The 24,670-nt window shown below is 32.4% G+C and overlaps 1 protein-coding gene across 1 annotated transcript; it reads right to left on the bottom strand.

The window, feature by feature from the left end:
• Window positions 1-14,015: 14,015 nt before the first annotated feature.
• Window positions 14,016-24,630, bottom strand: LOC143066434 (uncharacterized). Its single transcript, XM_076239362.1, has 5 exons — window positions 24,286-24,630; window positions 21,212-21,414; window positions 18,792-18,958; window positions 15,062-15,240; window positions 14,016-14,158 (listed from the first exon to the last, which is right to left on the bottom strand). Exons 1-5 carry the CDS (start codon window positions 24,626-24,628, stop codon window positions 14,109-14,111), a joined length of 942 nt encoding a protein of 313 aa, XP_076095477.1. The 5' UTR covers window positions 24,629-24,630; the 3' UTR covers window positions 14,016-14,108.
• Window positions 24,631-24,670: the final 40 nt, after the last annotated feature.

Below are 24,670 nucleotides of genomic sequence, written 5' to 3' on the forward strand. Positions count from 1 at the left end.
CCAAATGGGCTAACCAGTATTCTGAATTATGCCGCAGACTTTTGTACGATAAATACAATATACTAATCTAAATATTAATCTTAATTTATCTTACGGTAAGCGTCACATCATTTTATGTTGGCAATTTAAAGATTAAAAAAAATATGATAGTATTAGCAATGTTTCAATGATTTTGTTACATCAAGTTCATATAATGTTGTTTTATTTCCGAGATATTTTTGTTTTGTTTTGAAAGAACACCGTCGCCCTTGGTTTTTTTTAGGTTTCAGTCTAAAACATGTTAGACAGAAATTAACCTGACTAAACCCTACGTGTACTTCTCAATTTATCATCCTCATCTTTGTTTTCCGTGAAATAATTGACAAGCTTCGTTATTAGTAAAGTATAAATTTACTTGTCGGTATTTTTACTTCGTGGATACTGTTCCGACATTTAAGTTACAACATGTCTATATAAAGTGAAGAAGAATGTGAGCAATGACTAAGTTTTATCATATATTTAAGTACATGAGATGGACACTTCTTCGTACTATTATAAAGACCTACACGCTGAATCTTTTTTTTTATTATTTCTCATTTGAACACCTTATTCCATACTCTTGCGTGCTAAAAGAATAATTGGAGACTTGGAAAATTAGATTAAAACAAAAATTAAAGTCTTTGGTTTGATCTAAACAGACGTTAAAACATCTTCCAAATAAGAGGCTAGCAGCCAACTTTTAATGGTGTTATTTTATTACAACAGCCCATGTGAATTAATCTTTTACTCAAAGTCTTAAGTTGGCCATCGCACTACAGCGTAACCACCATCGCACTTCAGCGTAAATATCAACAAGTTAACGTCACAATGTTACCATCGCACCTCAGCGTGTTAACCACCGCACTTCAGCGTAGACCATCGCACTTCAGCGTGACCATCGCGGTTCCGAGTCCTACTTATATATACATCAGGGGCGGATCCAACCATTTAAAAAAGGGGTATCGTACCTAGGACAAAAAGGGGGGTCCAATTATATGTCCCCATTCAAATGCATTGATCGTCCAAAAAAGGAAGTAAAACCCCTGAAACCTCTCCTCCTTTCCGCCACTGAATATTAAAGTCATGTATTTGGCATCAAACGTATTTTTACGATTTTTTTAAAGGGGGAATGGGGGAATGGCATGTCACATCCAGCATTTTTTCATCAAAATAAAGATCAAGCCTGTTTATTAAAAAATAATTTAGCCCCCGACCTCACCCATCCCTCCTTTCTGTTCCCCCATAAATTTCGAACGTTAGCTTACTCTACACTTAAATCTTTCTTTAATATATAACTGTTTTATGAAGTTGCATTTGTAAAAGTCTCAAATGTGTAAAACATTCATCTTTTTCTTGAAATGGTCGTTTTTTTAAATGAAATTATGAGTTTCTTGATTTTTTTTCTAGAAAAAAACTCTCGGCTAAAGGGAAATGAAAAGAATGTGTTTAAACTATATCTTACATTTAGTACTTTATGGCCATTTAAGTTTCTCAAAAATTCAGTCTTGCAAATTGTACTACTGCTCTCTTGAAATGTCGTATAAGTCAGATACAAAACAAAGGTAACAAAAAAACAAGCCGGAAACAACCTGTCGTATAGTTTTTCTGCACTTGACCTGACTACTCGTGCAGAAAAAAAAATCCGGCGCCGTTTGTTACCGGCCTGTTTCTTATAATCTGTATCTAATACATAATGCATGGGATTCATGCTACACTGTAACCCGACAATGGACAATGTCTTATTACTGTATTCTATAATTAAAGCCTTTGTATGGGGTCGATAATTTGACCTTCTCTTGAAAATAAGTTTCTACAGCATATACAATTTTGCCAAATAAATTTAAATACCATTCAATTACAATGTATAATTCGTATCAAAATATAGCCTAGTTTCTTCTTATATAACAAATAAACACTTTGTTGATTGATGACGGCTTGGTACGCGCGAGAAGGAAGACGTAGACACTCTTTCCGAATGGATTAAAGCAGTGAGGTCGTTTATACAAATCAAAACTAACAAACTGAATGGGTCTATCAATGCCCATGCTACATCAATTTTTAAAGATCCAAATGTTGCAAAACACCTATCCTACCTCCATGATAAATATGTTGTTGTCCCCGCAGATAAAGCCCCAAACAACATTGTTTGTGTGTGTAAAACTCAGTACATTAACTGCTTGATAAACGAATTAGGTATTGACAATTAACTTGAAAACTCATCATATACCCTCAGGACACTTACCAAAGAGGAAATCCTGGATAATCATAGCTCTGTTCTGTGTTCCTTTGGAATTTCAACCAAAGATGAAGAACTGGATCTTCCATCACTGTATTGGATACCTAAACTACATAAGTGTCCTTACAAACAACGGTATATTGCTGGGTCTTCCAAGTGCTCCACGAAACCTCTTTCTTAATTATTAACATCTATTTTATCAGCAATCAAAGACGGGCTTCAAAGTTATTGTGAAACTGCCTATTCTAGAGGTGGCGTGAATCAGATGTTGATACTTAAAAATTCCAAAGATCTTTTAGAGTACATACAATCTAAGTCTTTTTAATCTTGTAACAGTATTAAAACATTTGACTTTTCTACTCTTTACACAAGTATTCAACATTCCAAACTAAGAGACAAATTGAAAGAGTTGGTATTTCTTCGCTTCATAAAAAAAAAAAGAATGGCTAACGTAGATACAAGTATCTTGTCTTAGGGAGGGATAAACCCTACTTTGTAAAGGATCACTCTGATTCAAACAAAAATTCTCTGAATCTGATATTATCAAGATGCCTGATTTCTTGATTGACAACATATTTGTTACGTTCGGAGGACGTGTTCTTCAACAGACTGTCGGCATTCCAATGGAAACAAACTGTGCCCCTCTACTTGCCGACTTGTTTCTTTTTTAATATGAGGCTGACTTCATGCAGGAACTTCTTAGGAAGAAAGATAAGAAGTTAGCAATATCCTTTAACTCTACTTTCCGCTATATAGATGATGTTCTTTCACTAAATAATTCAAAATTTGGTGACTATGTGGAACGCATCTATCCCATCGAGCTAGAGATAAAGGATACTACAGATACAGTTAAGTTGGCCTCATATCTTGACTTACATCTTGAAATTGACAATGAGGGTCGGTTGAAAACAAAACTTTACGACAAAATAGATGTTTTCTGCTTTTCTATTGTGAACTTTCCATTTCTAAGTAGCAACATTCCAGCAGCACCTGCATACGGGGTATATATCTCCCAATTGATACGATATTCCCGTGCTTGCATTTCCTATAATGGTTTTCTTGATAACGGGTTGCTGCTCACAAGGAAGCTATTAAACCAAGAGTTCCAAATGGTGAAGTTGAAATCATCCCTTCGTAAATTTTACGGACGCCATCACGAGTTGGTTGACTGTTATGGAATAACCGTTTCACAAATGATATCGGATATGTTCCTTACGTCCTAACTACAATCCCCTTCCCTTTCATGAATGTGACCTACCGAATTAGACTATATATCAGATTTGTTATCATATAACCAACACGACGGGTGCCACATGTGGAGCAGGATCTGCTTACCCTTCCGGAGCACCTGAGATCACCCCTAGTTTTTTGGTGGGATTCGTGTTGTTTATTCTTAAGTATTCTAGTTTGTGTTATGTGTGCTGTTGTTTGTTTGTCTTTTTCATTTTTAGCCATGGCGTTGTCAGTTTGTTTTAGATTTATGAGTGTGACTGTCCCTTTGGTAACTTTCGTCCCTCATTTACCTTTACAGGTATTGCGACGTATAGTATTTTGACATAATTTCACTCCTTTCCAACCGAAGGTGACACAAAGTAGATTTATATCTTGTTCCTACGAACAGCCAATGTCCACTGGAGGAAGTATATGTTTATATATCTCCATTTAAGCCGAAAGACAATAGTCAATAAAAATATCTCTGTCAGTTGTCCATATCGATTGTTGATCGGAGGATGGTCAAACATTGTTAATAAGTGCCGGTTGATAAGACATTAGTTTGGTTAATAATTAGAAAAACGATCGAGATAAATTCAATGTGGACTAGTCTAACATGAAATATACATAGTAGCTGTAAACGAACTGTCTTCACACCAAGAAAAAATGCATGTTTAAAGGTAAACCACAGAAACACGAATAGCATACCAATGAAAAAGAATTACAAAATAAGGAACAACTCCGAACTTATGATAACCGATCTACCAGAAATATATTGATCTCTTTAACATGTTATTGTTAAAACGGCGAAAATAGAGGTGAATAAATATATACACGAATTAAACAGAGCGTGAGGTTAATACTTCAATTGTAACGAAAAAAGTCGGTTCATCATCATCTAAAGAATAGAAAAGAAATACCTTTATAATTTCAATTCAGAAGCCTGCTTGAATGCATTTTAAAAATCTGCATAACGATTCATCGTTCTTCTTCCAGAAGTAGATTTTAAACTGCTTGGATACCACATGAGATTTTCCAGAAAAGACAATATAATCATTTGTGGAAAAATTAGTACAGATTATCGGAGTTTCTACACATTGATAAAATCTCCTAACACATTGTGACTTCAGTGATAACTTCTCCTCAGATATTCTGACGAAGCTGATAATGCCTGATCTCGTCGCAGAGCCGTGATACTTGAATAACGGAGCGACTGCGTTAGACGATATCCGCGTAGAGAAGGACGATAAATGTGAGTTATACGTCTGTTCCGGACCATATGAGTATTTGGACCATACGTGTATGGTCATGACCATATGCGTATACTCATATGGTTCAACGATACGCGTATGGTCCGACCGTACGCGTATAGTCGGACCATATCAGTATAATACTCGTTTGGTTACTAACGGGCCGGACCATATAGGTATTTTTTTAAAATTACATTTAAAAGTTTTAATAATACAAAAACGTTATCTAAAAAAACAATGATGGTCTACTTACATGACAGTGTATTATTTTTATAATTCAAATACTACGTAAATATTAAACATTGATGCCATAGTTAGTTTTCATATCTAATTACAGTCTTATATGTAGGCTTAGGTGACATTTACTTCCACACGGTATCATAGATTTTAGTGCATTTGCAAGTCTTGGATGTGCACGATCCTTTTCATTTACACCTTTTATTTGCCAGTGAAAAGCTAGCCTTTTTGTAGCTGCGTACAGTGATATCGAGGTCTTGGGCCATTCCGATATGTCTACGGTGTTTTTAAAAAGCTATAGATCTCAAATATTGTAACATGACTGCAATACACCATATTCACAAAACAAATTAAATAAACAATGTTACTTTCCAGTGCCTTCAAATCTTGTGTAACACTTCAAGAATGTTTTTTTAAGTCACTCCTGGGAACAGTATATCTATATCCTAATATATATGTTCCTGGTCTCTCGTAATAAAAAAAAACGGTAATGACCATCGGTTATGACCATCAGTATAAAATGTGTTTATCATAGTTTTTGCATAGTAAAATAAAATAAAATTAACAACGTGAAACTTCTTATTCTTATTTAGCTAATTTTTATCATAATATAATAATAATATCATCTATATAATAGCGTCTTTTTAAGGAACTGTCATTCCATATGAAAAGTTAATAAGTTTAAAAAGTAAATTGTAACAGAATGTTAATTACTCCGACCATACGCGTATGGTCCGACCGTACGCGTATGGTCGGACCATAAGAGTATATACCCATATGGTCATGACCATACGCGTATGGTCCAAATACTCATATGGTCCGGAACACGTCCATAAAACACCAATACGTTGTACAACGACACAACCAAATCTATGTTAGAATACGATTCTAAAAAGATCAAGCTCTAATTCACTCGTATTTCAAATCAGTGAATATAATTGGACTTAGTCTAAAACGACGTTTTGAAAGATCTGCAATGAACATCAAATTCCCTCAATGAAAAAAGAGAAACAAATAAAGAGTGCGATCAACAAGGTTTGGTCATTGAAAGTATATGCGCATGACAGTGTTGTATAAATAGCAGAGGACGAATACTTTATTGACGCACCTGGTCTCGCTACTTTTGGATGTCATGCGATTCCCTCAGTTTTATATTGTTACTTTGGTTTGTCATCTTAAGCGATTTATAAGAACATCGGTAAACTATTGTTACGGTAACGATACATTTGCATATTAGAATTCTAAAGTATAATTCCATGAATATTGATAAGCATTGTTCAATACAGAATATCTGATGCATCAGTTGTAAAACTACGAAAACAAAGCATTACTAATATGCTAATCGTATAACCATGTTTTAAGCTGACAATTCTACAACTTTTATTGTTTACACCAAAAGCTTAACGTACGATAGGACAAGATAAATTGTTAAACAGCATTAAGTGCAATAAAGATGATTTAATTGTTTTAAAATATATATATTATGTTGTTTATATGAAAAATGAAGGAACACTCAATTACATTTACTTTATTATCTACATTTCAATATATTTTCCATCCAGCAAATGTTGATCTTCCATAAGCATCGCTCCATATGTCGCCAACATGCTTGTCCATTTTGATACGTACATAGATATCATCTCCCTTGTTCGCATGAACTACAACAATTCCTGTGTTGTGTTGGTCGTCGTTATTGTGTGAATATGAATACATTGACGAATACACATCACTGTTAACAACAAGTTCGGTGGAATGTCTTTCTGTTATTCTTGACCGCAAACTCCAAGCCATGACGTAAATACCCGAAGTTGGTGGATTAAAAACCCCAGTGTATGGATGGTAGGCGTTTCCAACATTAAGCTTTAAAACATCAAATTTGAGTATATGTTCTCCACTTGGGTTTGTCAATGGTTGTGACATGTAGGCAAAAAATGCTACTTCGGAAATTGTAGTCGCTGATGACGGTGTGGGTATTGGTATTAAGAGTCGTTCTATAAAGAAAGCGTTTAATAACTTTTAGATGTCGATCCTCTAAATAAAACAAATACTGGGGAAATTTGTTATGTATTTTGAAATTGAGAAAACAACTGTTGCACTATTGCCATTCCAGTCACTCCTTTTAAAAATTATTATTTAGACATGCTTGATTAATTTTAAAATTTAGCGACATTTTGTGAATACAAAAAAAGTTACCTTTTCTGATTGCTGATAGTGAACTTCGCTCTTTGCTTGCATTAAATTCTCTGAATTGATCACCATTTTCGGAGAACGAATCTACAGATTGTTGGCTCTGGTCTATCCTTTGACAGTCTTTAAAATCATTTTGCATTTTTGAGAGCCGACGTTCCAGTGCTTCTATATGCTGTTTAGATTTTTTCTGTTCCAGGAGCAAACGGTTCTCGGTTAGAGATAGTGATGTCTCGAGATATTTTATACGCACATTTTGATGTTCTATTGCATTTTGCATTTCCAAAACTATATCTTTTAAAGTCAAACCGTCATTATAATCAGTAAGTTCACTGCTTGAAACATCACACGTTGATAAAATAACTACAAAACCCAAACATTGAAGCAAATGCATTGTTTTGTAATGCAGTACTCAGTTTGAGGTTATTCAATCGGTTTGTGTCATCTTATCTGTATTATTGGTATCTATATACAATGTATTCGTATACATTCCTTATCACATACATTCAAACCAAAGTTTGAACTCTTTCATGGCACTTTGACATAATAGATTATTCAAATGTTCTATACTAGTGAATACAAAACATTCCGATCAAAGAAACTAGGCTCAAAATTATAACATTTTGTTCCTTAAAATACATAAAACGTTAAGTATGACAGGAATCATTGCATCAGATGGTAATATATCCCACCAGTCACGAAATCTGACATCTTCTAAAATAGACATACATAGGAAAGCAAACGTAAATGAAAAACACATCGTTCAGATAATCTGACTTCGAAAAGGCATACAATACAAATGATAAGATGTGGTTTGATTGGGAAACGAAAATTCGTTTCTTTTGTCGTGAAATATAGTGGAGAGTTTACCATATGAAACTGACAATTATTGCTTGCTGTTAATATTCAGATCTGTCTTCCAGTGTAAGATAATAGTTTGGAATTTATTTATTAAATATAATTAAGACGGATCTTTACTGATTTTGGTCATTGAGTCATAACAGTAAATATCATCCGTCGAAGATCAAGGTAATTCTGTTTCTGTTTTAATTAGACTGTTATATTTTCATCAAACATGTCACTTCGAAATAGTTAAATGGTACATTATTCTAATGGGATGTGCAATTATGAAACACATCCAAGCCGGAACTTAAGAATTGGTAAATACTGCTTCTTATATAATTCATTGAATGGATTGTTAAGTTCGAAAAAAATCTGCGGTTCTTAACCCTTGCAGAAAACCCTGGCCGCATTGGTCGCAACGTTCTGGAACTTTTGGTCCTCTTTGTACTTTCAGCTTTGTACTTTTTCTAACTTTTTTCATCTGAGCGACACTGGTTAGTCTTGTGTGGACGAAACGCACGTCTGGAATGATAAATTTTAAATCTGGTACCTTTTGTAAGTTATTATTTGTGTGTTTCTCTGTCCTAGATGTTCTCCCATTCATTTGTATTGTAGTCCTGTCATGTTATGTTGTCATTTTAATTGCCATAAAAGCGGGAGGTTTGGCATGCCACAAAACCAGGTTCAACCCACCATTTTTTTCTTAAAAAGTCCTGTACCAAGTCCGGCAAATGGCCATTGTTATATTATAGTTTGTTTCTGTGAGTTTTACATTTTCATGTGTTTCTGTTGTGTCGTAGTTATACTCTTATATTTGATGCGTTTCCCTCAGTTTTAGTTGTAACCCGGATTTGTTTTTTGTTTTCTTCTCAATCGATTTATGAATTTCGAACAGCGGTATACTACTGTTGCCTTAATTTGTTTCTTTAGACAAAAAAGGATTTTTGTCAGTGATGAACTTGAACCTTGAATAAGTCTTGTACATTCCCCAATGTATCTACCTTTAATAAATCCTAAGTGAAACACAGTTAGGATTTATTAAAGGTAGACACATTGGGGAATGTACAAGACTTATTTTTGACCTGATAAAGAGAACTGGAAAAGAAAATATACCTGGACTTTTACTCCTTTTAGATTTTGAAAAAAGCATTTGATACTCTTGAATGGTCATTCATAAATAAAGCACTTGAATTCTTAGGTTTTGGTCCTGATTTCTGTAATTGGGTAAAATCTTTATATTTCAATATTGAACGTTGTATCATAAATGATGGTCATTGCTCTAGTTTCTTTTATATAGAAAGAGGGGTTCGTCAAGGGGATCCTTTATCCCCTTACATTTTTATACTGGCTTTGGAACTGATGAGTGCTGCAATGAAAAATAAACCAGATATTTATGGTATTAAGATAGACAACTCTGAATATTTGCTTAGTCAATCTGCAGATGACTCAACCTTAACTTTAGATAATGATGAAAACTCGTTAGAACAGTCTCTATATATTTTAGAAAAGTTCTCCGAGTGTTCTGGTTTACGAACAAACTTAGAAAAAACAGAAGCCATTTGGATTTGGTCAAAAGCACATTCAAAAGAAAAATTTTCACCAAGGGAGAAAGATTAAACTGGAATCAAACAGGGAAATTTAAACTCTAAGGTATAAACTATGATCGTTTTGCTGTCGACAAGACTGCCTATAATTTTGAAGAGAAAATTGAAAAGATAAAGGCATTGTTAAATGCTTGGATTTACCAAGATCTTACATACCTCATAAAGTCTTTAGCATTGCCAATTCTCATTCAGTCATTAGCAATATTGCCAAATCCCTCTTTTGAAAATTTTAAGAAAATTGAAAAAAGTTTCTATGGAATGGTAAATCAGATTAAATCAAAAGAAATGTTCTTATCGGATCATATGATACTGCTGGACTACAGATGCCTAATGAAAAATGGTGTGAGGCAAGAATATTTTTTGACAATGATTTACTGAATGAGAACAATGAATTTCTTTTTTTTTAATCAATTTAAAGAAACATATGATATTAATACAAATTTTCTGTAAATTTAATGGTATATGTCATATGATCCCAAGTTGTTGGGAGGACCACATCAAAAATTGTGAAAGGAAAATCAACATTACTTGCAATAATTTAGACAAATCAGAGATCATGCCTATATTTTTATAAATTATTTTTGGCTACTTTTTTTAAAACCCCATAAAATCACAAAATAAATGGAAAGGCATATGGAAATAGGGCACTGGGATCTCTTCTATATGCATCATTTCAAGTGCTCCTTGAGTAACAAACTGATAATTTTTCAATACAAAATTTATGCACAGAATTTTATGCACAAATGATCTGCTTTATACGTGTAAACTTAAAGAAACACACCTACGCAGCTTTTGCAAGGAGACAAAAGAGACGATAGAACATATTTTTTGGGAATGTTAAATTGTCAAATTTTGTTGGCTTCAACTAGTATATGCATTACAATCAGATTGCAATTATGAGCTTCTGATTTCAAAACAAAACATCCTCTTGGGATCAGATATAATAGATATTTCTGGAAATTTTCTCACTGTTCTCATGAAGTACTATATTTATTCTTGTAGATTGAACACACTGTTACCTTGTGTTAAGATTGCACTAAAGAAATTGAAAAACTATCTTCAACCTTTCACAGTTCTCCTGCTATAGGTGAAAAAATAGAAAAACAATGGGAGCCATTTCAACAATTAATTATATGACACAAGAAAGATAACTCATACTTAACTGAATATAAATGTGTATACAACTGAATGCACATCACGATTGGACAGTGGTTAGTGTGCATCCTATTGATATTATATATATATATATATATGTATTTAAGAATTAAATGTGTGTTACTCTGGTATGATAATTTGAGTTAAAATACTGTTTTTATATGATTTCCAGATATTATTGGGAAGAGAAAATAACAAAATACAAATAATTTATGTCACTATATATATTTTTTTCTGTATGAGTACATGTACGAATAGGATAACCATGTTGTATCAATAATAATTATAATCTTTTAATATCAATTTAATCGAATATGTATATAAGTCAATGATTTTTTTTATTGTAATATCTTTTTTTATTGTCTTTTGTCTTTTTGGTTTTGGTTTTTGTTGGGGTTTTTTTTGTTGTTTTTTTTGTTTGTTTGTTTCTATGTTTGTTTTTTATTTTTTTTTTTTTTTTGTTTTTTTTTTTTGGACAGGTCAAAATGAATAAACATGTATTATATTCTTCTTTGATAGAAACAATGCGTATGAATATTGTATGAGATGAAGAAATACAAAATAAAGAATTATAAAAACAAGAATGTGTACCAAGTACACGGATGCCCCACTCGCACTATCATTTTCTATGTTCAGCGGACCGTTAAATTGGGGTAATAATTTTAATCTGGCATTAAAATTAGAGAGATCATATCATAGAGAACATGTGTACTAAGTTTCAAGTTAATTGGACTTCAACTTCATCAAAAACTACCTTGACCAAAAACTTTAACCTAAAGTGGGACAGACGGACGAACGGTACGACGAACGAACGAACTCACAGACCAGAAAACATAATGCCCCTCTTCTATTGTAGGTGGGCATAAAAACTTTAACCTTGATATAAGAAATGTCAAATAATATACACATTTTAATTTCAATGAGCTTATTGAATGTCATGAGGAATGCAGGGATTTCAAATTTCTAAACTCTCCGCCGCTCCACCAATGCTAGTTGGGTTATGATGTCGTTGATTTGTTGCTTATATTTTCAAATTGCTTCATATGCCAATAATTTTTGTATGGATTTATAAGCTTAATGAAAATTTAGAAAACATAACACGAGACTCCAAAAAGCCTATGTCGGTCACCAAGGTTTATGTGCATTTATGTAATTGAAACTCTCCAAGATTGTAGAAAAAAAAAATCATGGCCTTTCTCTGTATTATTAATTTTGTATTGTTAATGGCTTTTCCTGTTTATCTGTCTACAGATTCTCTCTGTCCAAATTACAAAGAACTGTACACTTCGTCTCATAGGGAAACTCCTTTAAGAAGACTAATGCGACTTTTATCTATGCTGACCTATTTGCAGAACTTGCATTGTTGATCATTTTAGCGTTTTAAAATTTCGTAAAATGGTAAAGATTGTCATTTAACGGCACCAATGAATTAAATGACGATTCTAGCAATATTGATTTATATGTATAGATCGTGTATTGGTATTTTTTTTCGCTTTTTGTAGTTTTTATTTTTTTCAAAATAATTTGCAAATTGAAAAAAAATTTAAAAATCGTCATTAAAGGGCAATAAATCCAAAAACCAAAGAAAAGATTCGACTGACAAATGTTGACTGATGTGTAGATCTTGTCTTATGCTTATCTTAATTGTTGTACATATTGACATGTACTATTAGACAATTTTGTATGCTTTTCTCTGCGATTAGTATTCTTGCATTTGTTTATACTGTATTCTTGTCACGTAGCGTCGTAAATTTAGTCATATTTTTTAACATTGCCATTTAAGGTTTGGCTAGTCAAAAAATCAGTTTCAACCAATCATTTTGTTTTTTTTTGTATTTTTTTTTACCTGATACGTATCACTGACACTATAATACATAATAATTATCGTATATCCGTTACACTGAATTACATTATACATGTGTTGTTAAAGCGTGAAAACTACATATTTGATTGAGAGAAAAAAAGTTATTGCTAGAAATGGACACATTTAGTCAATAATTTCCAATTCTGACTATTCTAACTATTTTTTTTCTCAATCAAACATAAACATTTTGTCTTACTAAGTCCTGTTCCGAATTGATTTTCCTCTGAGTTCAGTATTTTTGTGATTTTACTTTTTTCCAAGTCAGGTGTATGGCAGTTGCTATGAAATAATCCGTGTCTACGTATGTTGGCGTTTGTTTATGTTGCACTTCAGTATTTCTGTTGTTCCGTTGTTTTTCTTTTTTTTTTATAGTTGATGTGTTTCCCATGGTTTTAGTTTGTAACTCGGATTTCTTTTCTCTCAATCGATTTATGACTTTTGAACAGTGTTATTCTTCTGTTGCCATTATTGTCCATTTGATATTTCTGTGTATCTTTAATTTGTCACCATACAGCTGTCAACAATAAGAAAAGCATGAACCGTATAGCGAGCTGTATCAGGCCCTCGATATGAGATTTTTGTTATCAATTGACGAGTTTTGAACAGCGGTATACTACGGTTACCTTTATATATCAAACCATTCAAACAAACAAAAACTGCCTCATTAGATAAAAACAATAAACCAAAACTGCCTCATTAGATAAAAACAATAAACCAAAACAAATTTGCTATACAAGTATAAACGCAAACCATTTAATAATATGCTTCAAAATATTAAAAAAAAACAGTTGAAAAAACCTGAACTCATCAGATCAATACAAATAACATTAAAAACAAACAACTACAGCAAAATACTTTAGACCACTACAATTGTAGTACCGAACATGGAGTACGTACACATATTGAAAGATGGTTAAAGCTCCTCTAAAAATTGAATGATTCTTTTTGTAAATTCATTGGGATGTAAAGGCGTTGACAGGCACGGTCGACGTTTTTACAACCCAATGAAACTACTAAAAGAAGCATTCAATCATTATAATTACATGTTTCCGCTATGATCATGAAAACAGGATTTCTATAAAGTTTTTCTCATTTTAACATGTGACCTTCACAAACGTTTGTGTAAACGTGCATGTCATCATAAATGCTACATTTCATTTTGAAATGAAGGTTAATATCAGAATGACGCGAGTGCTGTTAGCCAATCAAAATAACGTATTATAATTAAATATACATCCAATTAGATTATTAAAAAGTAATACAAAATAACCAATTCAAAAACATGATCTTATACAATGCCAAATATTAATTTGACAGATTGTAGAACCATAAATATTCATAGGTGTAAAACAATAATATTTAGTGTTTTATTTTTTTTATTTTATTGTTAACAAAATCAATGTCTGTACATATACAATAACGCTCTTTCCAAATATTCTTACAGTGGTTAGTTGATACCGTTAATGATTTAGATTAACTTGACAAAATGAAGATCTGAATGTCTAGGTTTCTACGTCACCATATATGGCTAAGACATCAGCAAAACCAACATCTGCAAAAGAATCATGATTTTTTATATTTCAAGGTGCATACAAGTTCTTCAATGCATTGTTGAATATATTCCATCGAAAATCGTGATGGATAGTAGCAAGAAAGGCTAATGATATGTTACTATTTTGGTATTTAGTCTGTATATATAATGTGTATGAGGTTTTCATACGATATTTAACAAAATGCGTGTTTTTTTAGAAATGTTTTTAACGAAGATTCAGTTCAGGATGAATTTAACACGATATACGTTAAAATGATTTTGTATAATTTCATGTTATTATGCATAGTTAAGAATTGTCCAAAAAATTATTTACATGCTTCATTCACTTATTTTAAAATTTTGATTTTGCCAATAGAAACTTTAAGTTCATTATTGTTAACTCTTAGTATCATTTATGTGCCATTTTAGTTTAAACCCACATTCTGTATGTGGCTGTCTCAAGGCATGCGCCTGTAATTCAGTGGCTGTCGTTTGTTTCTGTAAACCTTTTATTATTTTGTTCATAAATCAGCTCGTTAAGTTTCTCATTTGAATTGTTCTACATTTGTCATTTCAGGGCCTTTCATAGCGGACTATAGGGTGACCTATATTTGTTAATTTGATATTTTACTCCGTATTGCCGATTCTAAATAAAACAAAAATGTTTTCGTCTGCTAGCTATAGGTAACTTAAGATCAATATAGAAATGAGAAGATGTGGTAGAATTTGACAATTTCGCGTCTTCGGTAATTGTTTTGGCAAAATATAAAATACAAAACAAAAGCCCCAAAAATGGAAAAGAAAAAACATCAGAAGAAAAAAAATAACGAAAATATAAGTTCCTCTCTGTCTGTTTCCGAGCTATATACTAAATACGTATTAGAAGTAATAATGGTCGTTTTATGGTTATAAACAAAAATATACCTCCAGGACTGTTCGCATGTGTGCCTTTCGTTGAATACACGAAAAATGGCTGCAGTAAATTTGAATTTGGAATATTAAAGCAATTATTGTTCTTGCTATCAGCAATCATAAACCACATTTGTGAACAGTTGTTATATGTTGTAACGTCAAACTTATTATTTTTACCAACATCGACATTCCTGAAATATACGGAAATAATGTATGCAGTATTTAAAACAATATTTCTGATCTTGCTGAAATAAAAAACAGGTTCATGGACTACACATGTATAAATACAATGACATTTAGGCAATCGACAAAACAAACTATTTGAATGTTTTAGATCAATGATGTGTTTGAAGTGGTCATTTGGTTGACAATTACTGTATATAACTTTCAACTCTATACACAACGCTTAAATATATACAATTTATAAACAAAGGTGTTTTCATTCAGTGTTATGATATGATTGCAATTTTATTTGCTGATAAATAAAATTGAGAATGGAAATGGGGAATGTGTCAAAGAGACAACAACCCGACCATAGAAAAAACAACAGCAGAAGGTCACCAACAGGTCTTCAATGTAGCGAGACATTCCCGCACCCGGAGGCGTCCTGCAGCTGGTCCCTCAACAAATATATACTAGTTCAGTGATAATGAACGCCATACTAATTTCCGAATTGTACACAAGAAATTAAAATTAAAAAAATACAAGACTAACAAAGGCCAGAGGCTCCTGACTTGGGACAGGCGCAAAAATGCGGCGGGGTTAAACATGTTTATGAGATCTCAACCCTCCCCCTATACCTCTAGCCAATGTAGAAAAGTAAATGCATAACAATACGCACATTTAAAATTCAATTCAAGAGAAGTCCGAGTCTGATGTCAGAAGATGTAACCAAAGAAAATAAACAAAATGACAATAATACATAAATAACAACAGACTACTAGCAGTTAACTGACATGCCAGCTCCAGACTTCAATTAAACTGATTGAAAGATTATGATTTCATCATATGAATATCAGGCACAATCCTTCCCGTTAGGGGTTTAGTATCATACCATCATAACATATATGAGAAGAACATAACCCGTGTCATGCCAACAACTGTTTTTTTAATAAATGTGTTTAGTTCCGATGCAAAGAACCTATAAGTGAATCAATATTAACGCCAAAATAAGCAATCTTTAGTGACCTGACAACATATCCCTTCTTGATAAGTCTATTTAAAGGTTTTGTTAGTTTCTGAGGTGAATACTGACATTTTTGTGCTTTATAAAGAATATTTCCATAAAAAAATGGATGTGAAATACCTGAACGTATAAGAAGTCTGCATGTTGAGCTATATTTACGAATGGTGTCCTTATACCGATGATAAAATTTAGTAAATGTTTTGACTAGTTTGTGATATCGAAAACCCTGGTGTAATAATTTTTCAGTAATACATAAATTTCTCTCGTTAAAATCTAAAACATTGTTACATACACGAGCGAATCGTACAAGTTGAGATATATAAACACCGTAAGATGGTGACAATGGAACGTCACCATCTAAAAATGGATAATTAAAGATAGGAAATGAAAAATCATCTCTTTTATCATACATTTTAGTATTAAGCTTTCCGTTAGTGATATAGATATCAAGATCGAGGAAAGGGCAGTGGTCATTGTTAGTATTAGCTTTATTTAAAGTAAGTTCAACAGGATAAATTTCTTTAGTATACATACTGAAGTCGTTATTATTGAGAGCCAAAATGTCATCGAAATATCTAAAAGTATTATTAAATTTGTTTATGAGATGTTGTTTCGATGGGTCTTTGCTGATTTTTGTCATAAATTGTAACTCATAGCAATACAAAAACAGGTCCGCAATAAGTGGTGCACAGTTAGTCCCCATTGGAATTCCAATAACCTGACGATATACGGAAGTCTCCTTTTGCATTGAAAAAAATATGCTAGATAATCATACTTACTGGAACTGTGATGTCATTTAGGTTGTACATGTATTTATTGCTTCTAGTACTTTTTAATAGCAGTCTTGTTCCTATGCTGGTATTAATTACTATTTATGGTAAAACTAAAAGGCAACAACTGCCCTATAGCAGATTAGGATATTTTAGTTTAACATGTGAAACTGTATACACAAATTTACGACAAAAGGGTTTTTGTTCCATACAGTGTTCATTTTCAAGTATTGATCGGTGACGTGACTGTGGCCCATATATTCTTTTGCTGTATTGTCTCCTAACATTTTCGCTATGATTCTGTTTGTATTTACGAATAAGTTTAAATGAATATTATCTATGAATGAGTGGTAAATGATTTAGTAGAGAATCTTGTCTCCAGAAAATACTTTCAATCCCTCCTAAATTCCCTCACGGATTAAAAAAAAACATTACCCTAATGGGTACCAGTTGAGGACCAACTCTGGGCGCGGGATTTTCTTGCTGCGTTGAAGACCAATTGATGGCCTTCAGCTGTTATCTATTCTTTGTTCGTATTGTTGTCTCTTTGGCATATTCCTCATTTCTATTCTCAATTCCTTTTGTTAATGATAAATTGAAAACACAACTAAACATGCAATAAGCCGCATGTATTAAAACATAAAGTTATAAACAATAGTTTCCTTAAATCATTAATTTATATTGTTGGATTGTAAATGGTCATGCTTTTCTAAGATTGTTTATGACGTCATTATACTAAATGTGTTGAATCAGCACTGATTGATAGTTCAGTCTTGGATTTATGATTTATTTACTAGTTGTAATTGACTTTGAACTAGCTATCAGTATTTGCAATTACTTTTAGATGGTTCTGTGAAATTTTTCGTCGTTTAGATAGTTTTATGTTTTGTTCGTGCCGATTTGATGTGTCAAACCTTTCCAACTGGTTTCTACAGTTTGCTTAGATTGCGTGTTTTTAAACTACTATCCGATATTTGGGAATGATACAAAAAAATTAACTCAACTAAATTATGTATATGAATGTATTTTAGATGTTGTCGTTGGTAACATATTTGCTTTTTGATTATTACTTTTTCATAAATCAGGCCATTGGTCTTTTCTCTCGTTCGAATTGCTTTTCAATTTTCATGTCGGGGCTTGTTAAAGCTTACTATGATGTATGTGGTTTGCGCATTATTGAAAGCCGAATGTAGACATAAAGTTGTTTACATTTCCGTCCAGCGGACCTAAGTGGATACTTCTATTTCATATGAACGTATACCTATATATAATAGTTAAATGACCACTTGAACACAGAACCATAACTCGAATGATATCACAGATCGGTGGATTCTCAACGTTCATCTGAAAACATAGCACACTTACTCAGGACGATAAAATGTGAAGAATGCTAGTAAATATTAAACTTATCATAAATACCAGGATTTTCATTAGCACCAGACGAGCGTTTCGTCTACAAAAAACTCAACAGTGACACTCGAATCAAAAGAATTTTAAACAGGCCCAATAAAAGTACGTAGTTGAAGAGCATTGAGGATTAAACGTCCCTTAATAGTTTGTCAAATACAGCTGAGGTAATCTATTCCTGAGGTAGAAAGGCCTTAGTCTTTCCAAAATTCAAAGTTTTGTAAACAGAAAATTTATAATTATGACCATATCAATGATAATTCATGTCAACCCAGAAGTGCTGACTACTGGGTGGACTGGTGATACCCTAGAGCGATAACAACTCCACCAGCAGTGGCATCGAACAGACGCTACATAATGCACGTACTTATTAACTTACCCATTCAAAGTTGAACTGTTGATATGCTTATTCAAATCACTCCATGAACTGTCTTGTAGAAATTCTGGCTTAAACCAAGTAGACTTGCTAACATTGTCATAGTTAGGAAATCCGCCAAATTTCAAGTAAGCCACTTTCTTCCCTTTCTTATACAATTCAACCTTTACCTATTAACAAAAACATTTTTAACACAGCAAACAAGTAACAATGTCATTGAAGTCAACCAAAATGAGGCTGATGTCAAATTGTTATTTTTCTATATGTACCATTGGCGACAAATGATAATTCTCAACGATATCAAATCCGCCAATATATAGAATTCATTTTTGCACCAATTTAAATTTACCTGTACAAATATTTATCATATATAATATTCCTTCATACTTTAAATTCCTCAAAAACTAATTTATAGAATAACCGTGACTACTGTTGCTTAAAAAATGAAATGAGAGTACCAGGTATATACAATACTATAAACATTAATTAAATCATTTACAGATTTGCACTAGCGAAAAGGTTTCATCGCATCCATCTGTGTATTATATTTATTGCACAATTTTATGAAATTTCAAGTGGCTTTCTTTATAAGATGTAAAAATGCAGCAGTACGGAAGCGTATTAGCGCCACACATTTTTTTTTTTTATTTTTCTTCTTATGTTTGCGTTATAACGCAAACCTTTGCGTTATAACGCAAACCTTTGCGATATAACGCAAACCTTTGCGATATAACGCAAACCTTTGCGTTATAACTCAAACATCTTTATTTCAATGATTCATTAAGTTTTGTATATATGTCCGTCTGTCATTCATTTCGGATGTGATTTACTAGTAGATAAAAGAAGAAACATGCATACAAGGCCAAATCATTATAATAAATATGCATAGGAATAATGGAATAATTGAAGTGCAATTATACATAAATTAAGACTGATTTGTGCATCAGAAAAGTATATAATTTAACAAGAAAATAGATATAGTATATAGTCATATTAAAATTGAAAGATCAAAAATAATGTCATACAATTGTGAAACCTCCAAGTCAAATAGACAAAATGATCTCTCTGCTTTAAAATGAATTATTAATAAGGAAACATTTTTTTTTAAATCTCAGAATATGATCAAGATTCTTTGATAGAAAGTCATTGAATTTTCATTTCAATATAATGAAGTATTTTTAAGATGCTTGGGTAGCAATTTGAATAAAGAGAACATAATTTTATTAATAAAACATCTTCATTCTATACATTTATTGCCAAAGGGTAGCTTGTTTGAATGTAACCTACTTTACACAGTTCTCAAACGAGAGCTTACTTTGGAAGTATATTTATATTCGGTTATAGCTATATTAGCAGGGTTGATTTTTTTCTTAGGTATAACCTCAATTTACTCAATTTTCTTTGTAATATATATACTAGTAGTAACTTGGATATCGTTTTTGGGGACCTTTATAGTTTGTTGTTTAGTGTGAGCCAATGCTCCGTGTTGAAGACCGTAATTCGGCCTATGATGGTTTACTTTTACGAATAGTGACTTAGATGGAGAGTTTTCTTATTGGCACTCATACCACAGTCAAAAACTCATTGGCGTTTAGTCATTGATAGGATCTAATTATTCAAGCAGTTTACTTTGCAATTACTACAAAGGTGATAAATTTTATTATATACAGCCTCCTCCATTAATAACTACTGTTTCCTTTGAATCTTAAATAAGAAATAAGATAAAACAAATGTTTGCGTTATAACGCAAACATAGGAAGAAAAATTAAAAAAAAAAATGTGTGGCGCTAATACGCTTCCGTACAGCAGCGGTAAGAAGCAGGCATAAAGTAAAACCAGAAAACGAAACGGCTATTGAAAGTATCAATATTATACGTAATGAAACCTCAGCCGTAGAAATTATGTTTATATCATGACATTCAAATTTTGAGAATACCTACTGTAAATAGTTTAATTTTTTAAAATTATCATTATTATAAAATGACTTGAAATTACCTTAACTCCGCCAGGGTAAACTGTCGGTAAAAAAAGCCAGGATTAAGTAGGAGGATAATTTTTTTTTAAATTGACGCAATCAAATACTTTATTTTCTGTGTAAATTATCATGACTAAATATTTTTAACACTAGTGGCTAAACGTACAATAGATGCAAATGAGTTGAGTCACAAATAATGCCTTATTGCATGGCTAAATGAAATTCTCTAACAATGTGTTGAGTCACAAATAATGCCTTATTGCATGGCGAAATGGATTTCTCTAACAATTGGATGATCTTTTGCATGGTCGACTGTCGAATGATATAAACACGAATAAATGTTATTAAACTTAATTGTAAAAAGAATGAATAAAGTTTGTACGGTTTCAATATATTATTTAGAATGCTTATGCACCTATCAAAACAGGTAACAAGTATTTGAACTTACTTGAAAGATAACGAGTTCTTTCCATTTATCAATAAAGGAACTTCGATAATGTGAAGGGCACGCTGTTGTATTGATACTCTGACATAATTCAGCATCTTGATTTCTCAAATTATCCATCATAAACAACGAATGTACAGGAAGAATAATATTCTTTGTGCCTCTAAATAGCATTTTCCACTTTGGATTTCTGAAGTCATGTTTCCCTGAAACACAACAAGGTAAAAGTAAATATTTTAAATTATAAAACCGAATACATTAATTTAAATTTTTATACAAAGCAGACATACATATAGGCTTTGTTCTTTTTAAAAGCAACAATAATTACCAATATTTATTGAAGTTGAAAAAAAAATGTTCGTCCAAGGAAAAAAAAACTGTTTATCTTCTCCCTTTTCTACAGAAGAAAATATTAAATATACTATGCAACATAATACATCCGAATATGTGTTGTACGATATCATGCAGATAAGAAAGACTAAATACATTTCTATTCTAGATATTCATGTAGAAAACTAAACATAACATGCTTATTATAGTTGTGAACGCCAGACTCGCGTTTGGTCTACATAAGACTCGCTAGCAATTCATGAATCAAAACAGTTGGAAAGTTACTCTTTATTGTTCAAATGAATGTTTGCCGCTTGTGTGTTTTTCTCTTTTTTACAATATTTCAGGTGACCTGGTCGATATTACGCGAGAAAAAAAGGTGGTCCAAAATTGATTGTAACAGTAGTTCCATCCTCTACAAGTCTGCATACACCCATTGATTGTATCGTGAGATCAAAAAGACTTACATATTGTCCAGGCTATATCTCTGATGGTATAATTTAATTGAACAAGCCCTTGAATGTATGTAAGACCTCTACAAACTAACAGATGGTAACAGAAGTAGCCTTTAATAACTATTAGACAAGCATTTTTTATTCTTTCTTATATACAAAGGTTTGCAACATAGGAACATCTTTACGTATTTTCCTGGCAAAATGGAGACGTGAAATGGCCAACAAAATGTTGGGTATAGTTTGAAATGTAAGTATACATTATAACTGCCGAGTAGTTTCATCTACACGGCAATATTTTTATACAGAAATTTGGGCCATATCACTTTTTATTTTATCTTTGAAAAGAATGAAAACCCCACTAGACCTCTAGACCAGACATTCTACTGAAGTGAACTGAATCAAGCAATTTCAATGAAAATAAAATGTCGATTTCTTTTTCCTCTTTATTTATCGAAGTTCGTATGATATTGTGTTAAAATGGAATTCAGAGGTTTTGTTTTTTTTTCTATTCTTTTGCATTATTCGCATATTAACTGATTTCAGCGAGTCAACATGGCAGCTCGTTCGTTATTAAATGTCAATTTTGGTTTTGATGGTAGCTTACGAGAAAACATGTAAATTAAAAATCGCAAATCTTAGGTTTGAGAATTCAACCCTTTTTTTTTCTAGCGGTTATTAACGAAATAATCAATGCAAGCTAAAGATTTCCGAGAATATTTGAGCTTGATCTAACAAGGAATAAAAAAGAACAGCTCAGTACACACACGGCATACCCATCCTCGCTTCAGTATTTGAATCAACTTATTTGTCCTATTATAATCGAAGTAAATCATGGGAGCCACAGGTTTGTTGATAATTTACACATGGCCTGGCCCGTGATATTCGCTATTTTTAAGGGGACGACCATTTGATATTCTGGGGCAGGAGGATTTGTTTTTGATCGGTTATTTATTTTTGCAAACTAAGAGGACAGATTATTCATTTTCTGTACTATTGAAGCAAGATTTTTCATTTTCATTAAAGCAAGGGACTGATTATTCATTTTCACAACTATATTTTTTATATTCGAAAACATACAATTTTTTAAATGTTTTGTTTATAAATAATACATATAGTATAGTCAAGTCATTATGTAACATTTAATTAGATTAACCATCCCCCTCTACAGAAATGAATCTTTTAAATTCCCAACTGCATATATACATAGTATTAAGTTTAGTTATAACTAGGCACTTTTAAATGTTTTGGCAAACCTACTACGCCGAGCGGAGCGAAGCAAAATTTTTTTTGAAGGGTTTTGGAGCCACTGAAGGCCCAAGAAGCTGTAGAACAAATGATGCAAAATCATGCTTTCTGGGTGTTCGGAAGACCCTTTCATAATCTGAAAATGAAGTTTTGTTTTAATAATTTTTTGACAATATTTTGGTCTCAAAGCAAAATGTATAAATTCAGTGTAAGACTGAAGTTTCTAGGGAAAACATCAAAAGACCAATGTGCCTGATAGAGCAAAAATGGAATTCACATAGTTAAGCCTGTGGCTGCTGTTTTTTTTTTAAACTCATGATCAAGTTCATAACAAAATTACTAGATTACAAAAAGAATGCAACACTAACAGAATACAGAAGGGCAATCAATGAACAAAAGACAAATAAATAAGAAACATTGATTCCGAAAAATCAGGGCTATAAGTCTGAGGGAAAACAGAACTTTCTTCTTGCAAGGCCGTGAACACAATTTGATATGGAGACAAGCGTTTGGTTTTGAAATTTCCTACATGGAGTTACGGCCCTGTTAAAATAAAGGTGAGGTAAGGTTTCCTGAGACAATATACTTCAAGTTAAATAAAACCAATTTTCAGACATTTCAAGTATATTTAAATAATATTTATACTTTTGTTATTAAAAAATTTGGGAAGTGTTTCCCGATTTTTTTTGGGAAAAAAGATGAATTTATGAAGAATCTGGTGCCATCTCATACTTTCGATTAGACCTGCTGAGTTATTTATTTTCTATACATTGCAAGTCAGGTAATTTATTTTCAAACTACCACAGAACAAACCATTTATTTTTGTGATTATCAAGGCTGAGTTATCTATTTTCAAAATCCTCCTGCCCCCCCCCCCCCCCCCCTCCAGAATATCAAATGGTCGTCCCCTAAGGGTAAAATTCGAATATCACGGCCCAGGCCATGTGTAAATTTCCAACAAATCTATGGCTTCCATGAATTATTTCTTAATTATATATACAACATTATAATTTATCTTAAATAGTCATAATAATCCTATCTACAAACCTTTTGATTTCCACATTAATGTACACATTTCACACGTCATAATGTTTGACCTCATATTCTTTTTGCCACTGAAAGTCAGAGAACATGTTTTTGTACCAGCATTGTAACACGCCGCAGTACATTTAGGATCTTGTAAACAAAACATGGTGCACTGTGATTTTACGTCATGATCTAATACAAGAGATTTGTTCTCTATTGAAGAATGGAAGCACCTTTTGAAAGCTGTCTCAAATATCTGCGAACGTGCTATGTGATTAATGGTATCCGCCGAAGTAAACGCCGATAAATAAACAAAAAGCTGAAATAATGTAACAGTCGGCATGGTACTACTTTTACTCTCCATGGTTTCTCTTTGATGGGTTCAATTACAAAATGTAGCTTTGTT

The sequence above is a fragment of the Mytilus galloprovincialis genome, chromosome 3 (assembly GCF_965363235.1).
Source record: "Mytilus galloprovincialis chromosome 3, xbMytGall1.hap1.1, whole genome shotgun sequence".
In the NCBI taxonomy this organism is placed as follows: Eukaryota; Metazoa; Mollusca; class Bivalvia; order Mytilida; family Mytilidae; genus Mytilus; species Mytilus galloprovincialis.